Source organism: Bufo bufo, chromosome 3, assembly GCF_905171765.1.
Source record: "Bufo bufo chromosome 3, aBufBuf1.1, whole genome shotgun sequence".
In the NCBI taxonomy this organism is placed as follows: Eukaryota; Metazoa; Chordata; class Amphibia; order Anura; family Bufonidae; genus Bufo; species Bufo bufo.
The window spans coordinates 274,438,872-274,454,126 of record NC_053391.1 but is presented as its reverse complement, the minus strand read 5'-3'; the positions used below and the strand labels follow the sequence as shown (position 1 = coordinate 274,454,126).

The 15,255-nt window shown below is 45.8% G+C and overlaps 1 protein-coding gene across 1 annotated transcript in view; it reads left to right on the top strand.

The window, feature by feature from the left end:
* The window catches only part of KIF21B (kinesin family member 21B), a 1,425,990-nt gene that overhangs the window by 1,121,642 nt on the left and 289,093 nt on the right, over positions 1-15,255 (top strand). The window contains exon 34 of the mRNA XM_040424150.1: positions 5,293-5,421. Coding sequence (XP_040280084.1) covers positions 5,293-5,421 — 129 coding nt within the window. The remainder of the gene's footprint in view (positions 1-5,292; positions 5,422-15,255) is intronic.

Genomic DNA, 15,255 nt, shown 5'->3' with positions numbered 1-15,255 from the left:
TTTAATAGAGCATATTAGAAAGTGCCCATGATAGTGATACGAGTTGTGTCTCCTTTCTGGCCTGGAAACCGTATCTGCCCCCGTGCAGTGAGGAGATAGACATCGCCTGCCTCCTGCAGAGAGAGGCTAAATGGATATTGCGAACACAAGCCCTAGGGGAATTGGGACCTAATGATAGGAATGACCTAAGTCCATTTCTGTAATATCTCAATACGCCAAGCCTTTTTGTTGTGCGGCTTGTATATGTTCCCTTGTCTCATGCACGTACATTGTTTTTATTGTGTTTATATGTATTTCAGTATTAGCACATCACCTGGATGCAGACGCAGTCTGATCTGTCGATTTTCCGTGACAGCTGCCTGCGCCAGTATGTTAAGAGTAGTGATGTGTGGACACGCATTGACGCACAGCCAGAAGAAGCGCATTTGGCGCGAAAACGGCCGCCGCTGATCAATGCGTGTGTTTTGAATGCCCCCCTGCCTGATGTAGCACCCGGATTAATAAAGTGCTGAATTTACTACAACATCGGGTGAGTGCCGCTGTCTTATTCCGTTCTACAGTACCTCGATCCTTGTATTTCACTCCTCCAGCTGCGCCCCGGCCGACCGTGTGTGTCCTCTCCAGCCACATACAGCGTCTTGATCCTTGTGCATTCAGCCGGAGCTTTGGTGCCGCCCCCCTCCCTCACTTGTTACAATTAGTTTTTTTGAAGTTTGGTATTTTTGTTCCTCCCTGTAGAAACACTCTTTGAATGATAATTGGAAGGTTATTACTTTATGGTCACTATTTCCCAGGTGTCCACCAACCTGCGCACGTCTGTTGTTCTGTCAGGCCTATTGGTTAATACTAAGTCCAGTATGGCCGTCCCTCTAGTCGGGTCCTGAACCAGTTGGGAGAGGTAATTGTCTTTGGTTATTGCCAAGAACCTGTTTCCCTTATGAGATATACAAGTTTCAGTTTCCCAGTCTATATCTGGGTAGTTGAGGTCCCCCATAATAACCACCTAATTATGATTTGCCGCCTCGTCTATCTCGTTTAGTAGTAGATTTTCTGTGGACTCTGGTATATTAGGTGGTTTATAGTACACTCCTATTAGTAATTTATTGTTGTTTTTAGCTCCATGTATCTCTACCCACAGTGACTCCACATGTTCATGTCCCTCACTTATATCTTCACGGAGTGTGGGCTTTAGACAGGACTTTACATAAAGGCAAACCCCTCCCCCTCTCCGGTTTTGACGATTCTTTCTAAACAGACTGTAACCTTGTACATTAACTGCCCAGTCATAGCTATCATCCAGCCATGTCTCAGTTATTCCCACTATGTCATAGTCTCCTCACACATCACCAACTCCAGCTCCCCAGTTTTATTAGTCAGTGCTTCTGGCATTAGTATACATACATTTGAGAGGTTTATGTATATTTTTTAACCCTACACCTTTCCTTCTGAACTGTTCTAGTCCCTCCTTCCATTCCTCCCACAGTCCCACTTCCTTGCCCCCGGTCTCTATCTGCACTATCTTCCCCTCCTATAGTGTAATTTTCCCTCCCCCCCAGTCCCTAGTTTAAACACATCCTCCAACCTTCTAGCCATCTTTCTCCTCAGCACAGCTGCCCCTTCCCCATTGAGGTGCAGCCCATCCCTACGATAGACCTTGTAGCCGATAGAGAAGTCGGCCCAGTTCTCCAGGAACCCAACCAAAACCCCTCCATCCTACACCAGTTCTTGAGCCACTTGTTAATCTCCCTAATCTCCCACTGCCTTTCTTGTGTGGCTCGTGGTACAGGTAGTATTTTGGAAAATACTACCTTTGAGGTCCTTGCCCTAGTCTTTTGACCTAAATCCCTGAAATCATTTTTAAGGACTCTCCACCTACCTCTAAACTTTGTCATTGGTTCCGATATGGACCATGACCGCTGGATCTTCTCCAGCCCCTCCCAGTAATCTGTCAACCCGATCCGCGATGTGTCGAACTCTAGCGCCAGAAAGACAGCACACTGTTCGGGCGATCACCGGTCTTTGTGACAGATTTTCCTATCTGTTCCCCTAATAATGGAGTCTCCCACTACCAGCAACCTGTCTGGCCTGCCCTGCTCTTCCTGGTTCCCTGCTTACTGGAGCTGACAATTCCCCTGACTGGCTGACTGGCTGCAGCAGTGCCCGTCTCTGGACTGACATCCCCCCTCATCTGCCAAACATGCAACTTGTTGGGGTTTGTCAGATCAGGGCTAGCCTCCCTGGCACTCTTCCCTCTACCCCCACTTTCTAACTGTTACCCAGTTAGCTACCTCACTTTCCTCAGCCTCCTCTCTGTCACCCTCCCCCTCATCTACCCCAAAGAGTGCTTGCTCGGTGAGAAGAAAACTCTTTTTGCAAATTGTCAATGCCCTCAGTGTTGTAACTTGCCCGTTGCACACTATCGCGGGAGTACGTATTGTCCAGATCTATTTCCTACAATGTGCAAGCACGGCCACTGCTGCTGCATTGCAGTGTGATCGTAACCATGGAATGAGCAATGTATAATGTGATGGAAAAATGAATCTAGCCGCAAAGTTGGCAATATGGATAATAACAATACATTAGTAAGTGCCTTGTATTAACTTTCCTCTACATGATAAATGCCATTTGCTGAGTGAGACAACCCCTTTAAGGTCCTTTCCTATTACTTTCTTGGTCGTCACTTTGAATTGGTCACAGATCATGCCCCCCTGAAATGGATGTTTGAAAACAAAGAGAGAAATAGAAGGGTTACAAGATGGCTCTTAGCCTTGCAAGAGTACAAATTTACTGTAACACATAGGCCAAGCGCCCAAATGGGAAATACAGATGCTTTATCCCAAGTTCATTGTTGTGTCACCAGATGTGTTTCAGCTACTAAACTGAAACAAGGGGGAGAGGGGGATGTGACAGACCAAGTGGGAAGCTTATTGACGGAGTCTACATTTTGCCTGGTTTGTAACTTCATCTATGTAAGACAACCTGAGAGTGTCGGACTGGGGTGCCAAGAGCCCACCAGTAAAATTTATTTTGGGGGCCAACCGTACGGATACATACAAAATATTATCTGCTCATACAGCAGCAAGATGCTGCCGATGATTGACTATGGGGGCCCCTGCAGAAACTTTGAGAAGGTAGGCCCCTGGGGAAAATATGATACTGGCTGGCTTTCCTCTATACCTAGAGTCATCTCAGCTCTGATCGTGTCTATAATAATAAACTGGGAGTTTCTTTAATAATCTATCAAGTTTGTTATATGAACATAGGCTGGTTGAGGTGCTGTACATTGAATATATGTCTGTAGTGCAGTAAGTCTACTGTGTTATGTGCCACTTGTGCAGGGGGTGAAAACTAAGGGGCCCACCTGCTTATATTAAGGCCTGGATTGTTGGAGTTGGGAAAAAGAAGGCCGAGGGTCCCACTCCACTGACTCCACTCATCAGTTTGGCCTGGCTCATTAGGAGCATCTGGCTGAGGTCTATAAGAAATGCTTTGCAAGGAAATGCTCTATTATTACCAGATGCTTGGTGTATTTAGTCCTTTTTTTCTTCTTTGCTATATACACTGCTCAAAAAAATAAAGGGAACACTTAAACAACACAATGTAACTCCAAGTCAATCACACTTCTGTGAAATCAAACTGTCCACTTAGGAAGCAACACTGAGTGACAATCAATTTCACATGCTGTTGTGCAAATGGGATAGACAACAGGTGGAAATTATAGGCAATTAGCAAGACACCCCCAATAAAGAGTGGTTCTGCAGACCACAGACCCCTTCTCAGTTCCTATGCTTCCTGGCTGATGTTTTGGTCACTTTTGAATGCTGGCGCTGTTTTCTCTTAGTGGTAGCATGAGACGGAGTCTACAACCCACACAAGTGGCTCAGATAGTACAGCTTATCCAGGATGGCACATCAATGCAAGCTGTGGCAAGAAGGTTTGCTGTGTCTGTCAGCGTAGTGTCCAGAAGCATGGAGGCGCTTCCAGGAGACAGGCCAGTACATCAGGAGACATGGAGGAGGCCGTAGGAGGGCAACAACCCAGTAGCAGGACCGCTACCTCCGCCTTTGTGCAAGGAGGAACAGGAGGAGCACTGCAGGGTCCTGCAAAATGACCTCCAGCAGGCCACAAATGTGCATGTGTCTGCTCAAACAGTCAGAAACAGACTCCATGAGGGTGATATGAGGGCCGGACGTCCACAGGTGGGGGGTTGTGCTTACAGCCCAACACCGTGCAGGACGTTTGGCATTTGCCAGAGAACACCAAGATTGGCAAATTCGCCACTGGCACCCTGTGCTCTTCAGATGAAAGCAGGTTCACACTGAGCACATGTGAGAGACGTGACAGAGTCTGGAAACGCCGTGGAGAACGTTCTGCTGCCTGCAACATCCTCCAGCATGACCGGTTTGGCATTGGGTCAGTAATGGTGTGGGGTGGCATTTCTTTGGAGGGCCACACAGCCCTCCATGTGCTCACCAGAGGTAGCCTGACTACCATTAGGTACCGAGATGAGATCCTCAGACCCCTTGTGAGACCATATGCTGGTGCGGTTGGCCCTGGGTTCCTCCTAATGCAAGACAATGCTAGACCTCATGTGGCTGGAGTGGGTCAGCAGTTCCTGCAAGACGAAGGCATGATGCTATGGACTGGCCCGCCCGTTCCCCAGACCTGAATCCAATTGAGCACATCTGGGACATCATGTCTCGATCTATCCACCAACGTCACGTTGCACCACAGGACTGTCCAGGAGTTGACAGATGCTTTAGTCCAGGTCTGGGAGGAGATCCCTCAGGAGACCGTCCGCCACCCTCATCAGGAGCATGCACAGGCGTTGTAGGGAGGTCATTACAGGCACGTGAAGGCCACACACACCTACTGAGCCTCATTTTAACTTGTTTTAAGGACATTACATCAAAGTGGGATCAGCCTGTAGTGTGTTTTTTCCACTTTAATTTTGAGTGTGACTCCAAATCCAGACCTCCATGGGTTGAAAAATTTGATTTCCATTTTTTTATTTTTGTGTGATTTTGTTGTCAGCACATTCAACTATGTAAAGAACAAAGTATTTCAGAAGAATATTTAATTAATTCAGATCTAGGATGTGTTATTTTTGTGTTCCCTTTATTTTATTTGAGCAGTGTATTTTGTTTTATCATGGCTATTTGCTGGTTCATGTTGGTACTTCATTCCCCTTGATTTTCTGTACACTTTCCCTGCTACTTTAATCCCTATAAAATCGCAATAAAAATTAGAAAGCAATTAATATAAAAATAATGGCTTAATTCCATTCAACAGGTCTTCAGGTCAGTTGTCTCTGGAGATCCAGTTCAGTTTGAGTCTACGTCCTGTTACAAGTCCAGCCGAGCTTCCAATTAATCAGATTGCTCTGAATCTTGATGGGACAACTCTCTATGTAGCAGCCGGGTAATGCAGTTAAAGTGTGGGGACCTGGGAAGGTAAGTTTTGCGTTGTACATTTATATTGTATTATAGTACATATGATTATAAAATTTTACTTTTGAAAAAGTATTATTAACTCTGTATTACTGATGAAAATAACTGATCAAAACACTGCCATGAGAAAGTTTTAGAACTGTTTTGCACAATTCACATTTTAAATTTATTATTCAAACTAGCAGAAGGACACGGGTATATTTCATCTATTTCATTTAATGTTTGTTTGTGCTGTTAAAAGATATTGACCGTATCCACTATAACAGTGACATCTACAGTACCCCGCCCCTTTAACAGTGACCTCCACAGCAGCCGCCCTTTATTAGTGACCTCCACAGTACTCTTTCTCGTTAACAGTGATTTCCACAATAACTCGCCCCCTTAACAGTGACCTCCACAGAGCTCTGTTCCCTTAAAATGTGACCTCCACAACACCCTGCCCCCTTAACAGTGACCTCTACAGCACCCTGCCCTTAACACTGACCTCCATAGCAGACCATACCCTTAACTGTGACCTCCACCTTTCTTCCCCTTTAACAGAGACCTCCAAAGCGCCAGCCCCTTTAACAGTGACCTCCACAGCATCCTGCCCCCTTTAAAAGTGACCTCCACAGCAGCCCGGCCCTTTAACATTGACCTCTCCAGCATCCCTCCCCCTTAACAGTGACCTCCACAGCAGCCCCCCTTTAACAGTGACCTCCACAGCAGCCCCCCCTTTAACAGTGACCTCCACAGTACCCCCATCTCATTTAACAGTGATTTCCATAACACCCTGTCCCCTTAACAGTGGCCTCTACAGCAATCTGCCACTTAACACTGACCTCCATAGCGGGACCGTCCCCTTAACGGTGACTTCCACAGCAGCTTGCCCCCTAGGGTGGCAGAAGTCCAGTTTTTAAGCTGGACAGTCTGGCTTTCAGACTCAATTTTTTCAATCCCCGTCGGCTGCGGAGTGGGGTGGGGGGGGGGTGGGCGTGGTCTAACCGGGTCGGAGCATCGCTTAGTGGGACCTGGTGGCAGGGTTTTTAAGCCCTGCCCCCTTAACTGTGACCTCCACAGCACTCTGCTCGTTAAGAGTGTCATTCACAGCGCCCTGCCCCTTTAAAGCTGACCTACAGCAGTGAAGAAAAATGGCTGGGTTGTTATGGAAACCTGGTGTAAAACTGTGTGTATGTGGAGACTAAGGGCCTGCACGCTTCTATGGGCTGATAATGGTTATGTGACCAGGCCTTCTATTGCTATTGCATTTTGGGGAATATCTCAGGAACGGTACAAGCTAGAGAGCTGAGTCCCGGTCTAAAAACTTCCCGGACACCTGATGTACCTGTGTGCCAAATTTTGTGATTGTAAATGCGACAGTGCAGATTCATTTAGCAGATATACACACATACACTCAGCTTTATATAGAGATATATCCAAACAGTTGACATGACACATGGACTAGTGAGCCATTTAGTTTGCATAGGTTGAAAAAAAAAACTGTGTTAACTCCTTAAGTATTGAGCCAGTTTTTACCTTAAAGAGGCTTTCCGAAATTTTGATAGTGCTGACCTATCGTGCTCAGCCCCATTCAATTAATTGAGACTGGGCACAATACCAAGCATGGCTGCTATGCATGGTGCTGTGCTAAGTAAGCAGGAGAAAGCTTTGGCACTCAAAAGAGAACTGATTCCTTCTCAAACAGCTGATTGGCTACAGGAACCAATTTTGCCATGGTCTTTCAGAGGGATTGAAAGATGCATTTTCCTTTCATGAGAGGCCTATCTCCTTGGACTCTGCTATGTCTCAGGCCATCTTAGAGAGAGACGAGAGATCTCTCCTTCCTGTCCTACTCAGTCTCGGAACAGTGCAGCGGTCTCATTCTGTGCGCAGGAGTCTCAGTCGCTGTCAGCCCCTTCTGAGCAGGAGCCCATGCAGCTGGGGTTGATTGCCTCTGACAATAGAAGATTCAGGCGGCATGGGAGGGTTTGTTTTTGTTGTGGAGGTATAAATCATTGGGCAAATGTTTGTCCCTCAAGGGATTCAGGCAGTTTTCTGGGAGTAATAAAGAGACAAAAAGGAAAAAATCTTTTAAAAAATGTTCCGTCTGTTACTATTGGCAGGGTTGAGGCGGAAATTGAAGGTTTTCCGTTTGCTTGTAGTTCCCGTTTTGTCCTGCCTGCTAGGGTGGCGCTAGAGAGCAAGAGCATTTTTTGTGAGATTTTTGTGGATAGTGGAGCAGCTGTCAACCTCATTGATAATCAATTTGCAATAACTCATGGTTTCCAGGTATGCACTTTGGGAAGGGTATTTTTGCTATTGATTCAGCTCCACTTTCCTCAGAAATCATTAAAGGGCATAGTTCACAATATCCGTTAATTGTGAGTGATGCTCATGTTGAGATGTGTCATGTTTCGTCCTTAGCGGTTTGCCCTACTCCTCTAGTGTTGGGGCTACCCTGGCTCACTAAACATAACCCCACCATTGATTGGCAAGCGAGGCAAATAAATGGTTGGAGTAACTTTTGCAGAGAGAATTGCCTCATAACATCTGTTTCTGAGTTTTCTACTAAGACTGTACCACCTTTCCTCTCTGAATTTTTGGATGTCTTCTCTGAGAGTGGAGTTCAGGGTTTGCCTCCGCACAGGGAGTATGATTGCCCTATTAATCTCATCCCAGGCGCCAAGCTGCCTAAATCTCGTTTATACAATCTCTCCCAACCTGAGAGGGTCGCTATGCGGGCTTATATCTCTGAGAGTTTGAGAAAAGGACACATACGACCCTCGAAGTCACCTGTTGCCGCTGGTTTTTTCTTTGTTAAGAAAAAAGATGGTTCTTTAAGACCTTGTCTGGATTTCAGGGAGCTGAACAGTATCACTATTCGTGATCCTTATCCGCTTCCTCTGATCCCGGACCTGTTTAAACCAGGTTGTTGGGGCTAAAGTCTTTTCCAAATTAGACCTAAGAGGGGCATACAACCTGGTTAGGGTCAGAGAAGGAGACGAATGGAAGACGTTTTTCAATACCCCTGAGGGCCATTTTGAGAATTTGGTTATGCCTTTTGGTTTGATGAATGCCCCAGCCGTTTTTCAGCATTTCGTCAACAGCATTTTTTATCATTTAATGGGAAAATTTGTATTAGTGTATTTGGATGACATTTTGATTTTTTCTCCTGATTTCAAGACTCATAAGGAACACTTACGTCAGGTCTTGCTCATTCTGCGGGAGAATAAATTATATGCGAAACTGGAAAAATGTGTGTTTGCGGTTCCAGAAATCCAATTTCTGGGGTTTCTTGTCTCCGCTTCTGGTTTTCGCATGGACCCCGAGAAGGTCCGCGCTGTGCTTGAGTGGGAGCTTCCTGAGAACCAGAAGGCGCTGATGCGTTTTTTGTGCTTTTCCAATTATTACAGGAAATTTATTTTGAATTATTCCTCTGTTGTTAAACCACTCACTGATATGACCAGAAAGGGGGTAGATTTTTCTTCCTGGTCGGTAGAGGCGCGTAAGGCCTTTTCTAATATCAAGGAGAGTTTTGCTTCCGCACCCACCCCTACCTCAGAAGCATCAACCTGATATTTCGTTACCCTTCATAGTTGAGGTTGATGCTTCTGAGGTAGGGGTGGGTGCGGTCTTGTCTCAGGGTTCCTCTCCTGCCAAATGGCAACCGTGTGCCTTTTTCTCAAAGAAACTCTCCTCCGCAGAGAGAAATTATGATGTGGGAGATAGGGAATTGTTGGCCATCAAGTGGCTTTTGAGGAATGGCGCCATTGGCTAGAGGGAGCCAGACACCCTATTACCGTGTTTACTGACCATAAAAATCTGGCCTACTTGGAGTCAGCCAAGCGTCTGAACCCGAGACAGGCCAGATGGTCTTTGTTCTTTTCAAGGTTTAATTTTGTTGTTACGTTCCGCCCTGGGGTTAAGAATGTGAAGGCAGATGCCCTGTCACGTTGTTTTCCAGGAGGTGGGAATTTTGAAGACCCGGGTCCCATTTTGGCTGAAGGTGTGGTGGTCTCTGCTCTTTTTCCTGAATTGGAGGCAGAGGTGCAGGCAGCCCAGTCAGAAGCTCCTGATCTTTGTCCTCCTGGGAGGTTGTTTGTGCCTCTCGCTTTGAGACACAAGATTTTTAAAGAACACCACGACACGGTCCTTGCTGGGCACCCGGGGGGCAAGAGCCACACTGGATCTCATCGGTCGGAGATTCTGGTGGCCTGCGCTTCGTAAGTCGGTTGAGGGTTTTGTGGCAGCTTGCGAGACTTGCGCTCGTGCCAAGGTCCCTCATTCACGGCCATCAGGTCCTCTCCTTCCTTTGCCCATTCCTTCCCGTCCTTGGGACACATCTGTCATGGACTTCATAACGGACTTGCCTCGTTCCTCGGGGAAAGTCTGTGATTCTGGTGGTGGTGGACCGTTTTAGCAAAATGGTGCATTTTATCCCTTTCCCTGGTTTTGCCCAATTGCTAAGACGCTGGCGCAGGCATTTATGACCACATTGTCAAATTGCATGGGATTCCTTCAGACATAGTCTCTGATAGGGGCACGCAGTTTGTTTCCAGATTCTGGAAGGCTTTCTGTTCTCGCTTGGGGGTTCGGTTGTCATTCTCTTCTGCTTTCCATCCGCAGTCGAATGGCCAGACAGAGCGCGTCAATCAGAATCTGGAGACATATCTGCGCTGTTTTGTGGTGGAGAATCAGGAGGATTGGTGTTCTTTTTTTGTCCCTTGCTGAGTTTGCTTTAAATAACCGTCGTCAGGAGTCCTCTGATAAGTCACCATTTTTTGGTGCATATGGGTTTCATCCGCAGTTTGGGACTTTCTCGGGAGAGGGCTCTTCTGGTTTGCCTGATGAGGACAGATTCTCCTCGTCTTTGTCATCTATTTGGCAAAAGATTCAGGATAATCTAAAGAGCATGAGTGAGAGATATAAGCGTGTGGCGGATAAGAGACGTGTGCCTGGTCCGGACCTGAATGTTGGTGATCTGGTGTGGTTGTCTACCAAGAATATCAAATTGAAGGTTCCCTCCTGGAAGTTGGGTCCTAGGTTTATTGGGCCTTACAAGATCCTGTCTGTCATCAATCCTGTTGCCTACCGTCTTGATCTTCCTCAGACTTGGAAGATCCATAATGTTTTTCATAAGTCCTTATTGAAACCTTATGTTCAACCTATTGTACCCTCGCCTTTGCCTCCTTCTCCGATTATGGTTGATGGAAATCTTGAATTTCAGGTCTCTAGGATTGTGGATTCTCGTCTTGTCCGCGGTTCCCTCCAGTACCTCGTTCATTGGGAGGGTTATGGTCCTGAGGAGAGGATGTGGGTCCCCAGTGACGGACATTAAGGCCTCTCGTCTCATCAGGGCTTTCCATAGGTCCCATCCTGAGAAGGTGGGCCCTGAGTGTCCGGAGTCCACTCCTACAGGGAGGGGTACTGTCACAGCCAGACAGCTGAGAAGCGCTCACAGGAGCTTCTCAGATCCTCCTCCTTGAATTTCTTTGTTTTGGTTTAGTTTCTCATCTCGTTAGTCTATCTCAGCTGTCATGCAGTCAGACTGATCGCTACCCTTTAAGTTCCTCCCCATAATGCAGTAGTGTGCGGCTGATACAACTTCCTGGAGTGTGTGTGCATGCTGTTCCCAGTTCCCAGTCCTCAGTCCTCAGTCGTCAGTCGTCTGCAGATAAGTGCTGTTTATGTATTTATGTTTTTGTCTTTTCTGTATCCAGGTGACCCTGACTCCCTCCGTGTCAGTGTAGGGAGCCGGTGGTCGTGTCCCTTCACTATTGTAGGGTCTTCAGGTAATAGATAGCCGAGGAACGTGGATATGCGGCCATCCACCTTTGGGGTGTTCGCATAGGCTGAGCAGTGAGGGAGAGCGGCAGCTCTATTGCAGGGGTCTCCCTTTGTTCCTTAGTTGTGGATCCAGAGAGACATTGTTTATATGGTATTGTCTTGTTTCCTGTACACCATCCTAGACAATACTCTGGATAGGTCATCAGTATCAAAGTCTCAGAAAACCCCTATAAGGAACAGGACAGACCAAGAAGTGGCTCCTATTATTATAGGTTTAGTGCCTTAAGTGCGAAAACAGCAGGATTTTATGTTTTTTGCTTAACCCCTTAACTTCTGCGCTGAGCCCACTCCATACCCAGGGGGTACCTGCTGTATAATACAGCAAGCACCCAGCCGCAATGACAGGAAACGCTGATCACGCTGAACCCAGTCACTCTGAAATTGCGGAGCTCCGACCAGTTACCATGACAGCCTGGGCCTTGCCAAAGCTTCCCAGGCCTGTCATGGTAAGCTGCCTTCTAATCTGTGCACGAGGCACAGCTAAACAGGTAGAGCAGTAGAATCCTATTCACCCTAATAGATCTCTATTAGGGTGAATGGGGCAAAGGATCAAAAGATTTCAGTTTTAGCCTCCTGAGGGGGCTAAAGTTATTGTGAAAAAATTTTAAAAAAACAAATATTAAAAGTTTAAATCACCCCCTTTCCATATAAAAATATATAAGCAATAAAAAAATAATCATATTAGGTATCACCACATTCAAAAATGTCTTAACAATAAAAATATTTTAAGCATTTTCCTTCATAGGCTCCCTCTCTCCCCACCGGGCCACTGCGCTGCAATGGCGATGACTCAATGGTTACCTTGGCAACTTGATGCCGGACAAAGGCATCCAGGCTTGCCATATGTACAGTCGTGGCCAAAAGTTTTGAGAATTACATAAATATTGGAAATTGGAAAAGTTGCTGCTTAAGTTTTTATAATAGCAATTTGCATATACTCCAGAATGTTATGAAGAGTGATCAGATGAATTGCATAGTCCTTCTTTGCCATGAAAATTAACTTAATCCCAAATAAAACTTTCCACTGCATTTCATTGCTGTCATTAAAGGGACCTGCAGAGATCATTTCAGTAATCGTCGTGTTAACTCAGGTGAGAATGTTGACGAGCATAAGGCTGGAGATCATTATGTCAGGCTGATTGGGTTAAAATGGCAGACTTGACATGTTAAAAGGAGGGTGATGCTTGAAATCATTGTTCTTCCATTGTTAACCATGGTGACCTGCAAATAAACGCGTGCAGCCATCATTGCGTTGCATAAAAATGGCTTCACAGGCAAGGATATTGTGGCTACTAAGATTGCACCTCAATCAACAATTTATAGGATCATCAAGAACTTCAAGGAGAAGAGGTTCAATTCTTGTTAAGAAGGCTTCAGGGCGTCCAAGAAAGTCAGCAAGCGCCAGGATCGTCTCCTAAAGAGGATTCAGCTGCGGGATCGGAGTGCCACCAGTGCAGAGCTTGCTCAGGAATGGCAGCAGGCAGGTGTGAGCGCATCTGCACGCACAGTGAGGCAAAGACTTTTGGAAGATGGCCTGGTGTCAAGAAGGCAGCAAAGAAGCCACTTCTCTCCAAAAAAAACATCAGGGACAGATTGATCTTCTGCAGAAAGTATGGTGAATGGACTGCTGAGGACTGGGGCAAAATCATGTTCTCCGATTGAAGCCTCTTTCCGATTGTTTGGGGCATCTGGAAAAAAGGCTTGTCCGGAGAAGAAAAGGTGAGCGCTACCATCAGTCCTGTGTCATGCCAACAGTAAAGCATCCTGAGACCATTCATGTGTGGGGTTGTTTCTCATCCAAGGAGTGGGCTCACTCACAATTTTGCCCAAAAACAAAGCCATGAATAAAAAATGGTACCAAACACCCTCCAACAGCAACTTCTTCCAACAATCCAAAACAGTTTGGTGAAGAGAAATGCATTTTTCAGCACGATGGAATACCGTGCCATAAGGCAAAAGTGATAACTAAGTGGCTCGGGGACCAAACGTTGACATTTTGGGTCCATGGCCTGGAAACTCCCCAGATCTTAATCCCATTGAGAACTTGTGGTCAATCCTCAAGAGGCGGGTGGACAAACAAAAACCCACTAATTCTGACAAACTCCAAGAAGTGATTATGAAAGAATGGGTTGCTATCAGTCAGGAATTGGCCCATAAGTTGATTGAGAGCATGCCCAGTCGAATTGCAGAGGTCCTGAAAAAGAAGGGCCAACACTGCAAATACTGACTCTTTGCATAAATGTCATGTAATTGTCGATAAAAGCCTTTGAAACGTATGAAGTGCGTTGTAATTATATTTCACTACACCACAGAAACAACTGAAACAAAGATCTAAAAAGCAGTTTAGCAGCAAACTTTGTGAAAACTAATATTTGTGTCATTCTCAAAACTTTTGGCCACGACTGTACAGTGCATTGCAATAGTATTAAAGGTTAAAGGAGAAAATGCATCCCAGTATATGTTACCCATTTTCTCCCCTTTTTGCAAACACCCTATATGTGCTTGTAGCCTGCTGTATTGGCGCACAACAGGTCTCTAGAGGCAAACCAAAAAATGTTTTTTGCAGGCCTGAAGGCAGACATGGATTTTAGGTGCCATGTCGCATTAAATAAATTTCCTGAGGTCCCCAGAAATGAAAAACCCCAAGAAGTGACCCCATTTCAGAAGAGCACCCCCTTACGAACATTTAAGTGGTGGAAAGGGTACTTTTTCAGCATACAGGTGTCTCACAGAAGGCAGAAATTACTAGAGAAAGCCTTTCAAAGCACACATTTGTGAAAATGAAAAATTACTAGCAGACCCTAATTTTTCACTTTTACAAGGGGTTAAAGGAGAAAATGCACCCCAGTATATGTTCCCCTTTTTCTCCCCTTTTTGCAAACGCCCCATAATGTGTGCTCGTACCCTGTTGTATTGGCGTACAGCAGGTCTCTAGATGCAAAGTGCAAAAAATTTGTTTTTGCAGACCTGAATTAGCTGACATGGATTTTAGCTGCCATGTCCACATTAAATACATTTCCTGAGGTCCCCAGAAATTAAAAACCCCAAGAAGTGACCCCATTTCGGAAAGAGCACCCCCGTATGAACATTTTAAGTGGTGGAAAGGGTACTTTTCAGCAAACAGGTGTCTCACAGAAGGTAGAAATACTAGAGAGAGGATTTCAAAGCACACATTTGTAAAAATGAAAAATTACGAGCAGACCCCAACTTTTCACTTTCACAATGGGTTAAAGGAGAAAATGCACCCCAGTATATGTTCCCCATTTTCTCCCCTATTTGCAAACACCCTATATGTTCTTGTAGCCTGCTGTATTGGCGCACAGCAGGTCTCTAGAGGCAGGGCCGGTTCTAGATGAAATGGGGCCCTGGGGCAAAAACCAATAAGGGCCCCCTAACCCCCTCCCCCCCCACCAACGTGACACTTGCTGACTTTAACGTCCCATATTGACTCTGGAGATTTAATTTGTGTTCATACAGAAGAAACTGTATATTGTGTGGCACAGTGTAGGCTATATGTGTATAATAAACATATTTCACATGAAAACTTACAATTACTTGGCTTGGCCCTTGGGGATCTCGGACGCCACTTCAACACTTGGCCGGGGGCTCGGCGGAGCTGATGTTGTGTTTTATCCTAATGAGAAAGATTTTATAATAAGGATTTGGAGAAGGGGCAGAGGGATAGCAGAGCAGGGAGAGGATGGTACTGCTACTAGGAGGTCATACCATGGGGGAGTAATAAAGCCCACCATAATGCCCCCCCCCAGTAGAAATAATTCTCCTTATAATGTGACAGTGCCAAAAATACCCCCTTGTAATGCTCCCAGTTGAGCTAATGTTCCCATAGTGCCCCCATAATGTACCAGTATAAAATGCCCCTATATAGTGCCCCAGTAGATGCCCTCAGTGTCCCCCATAATTTGCAAGCATAAAATACACCTTCTTAGTGCTCCCCGTAGATGACCCCATAGTATCCCTC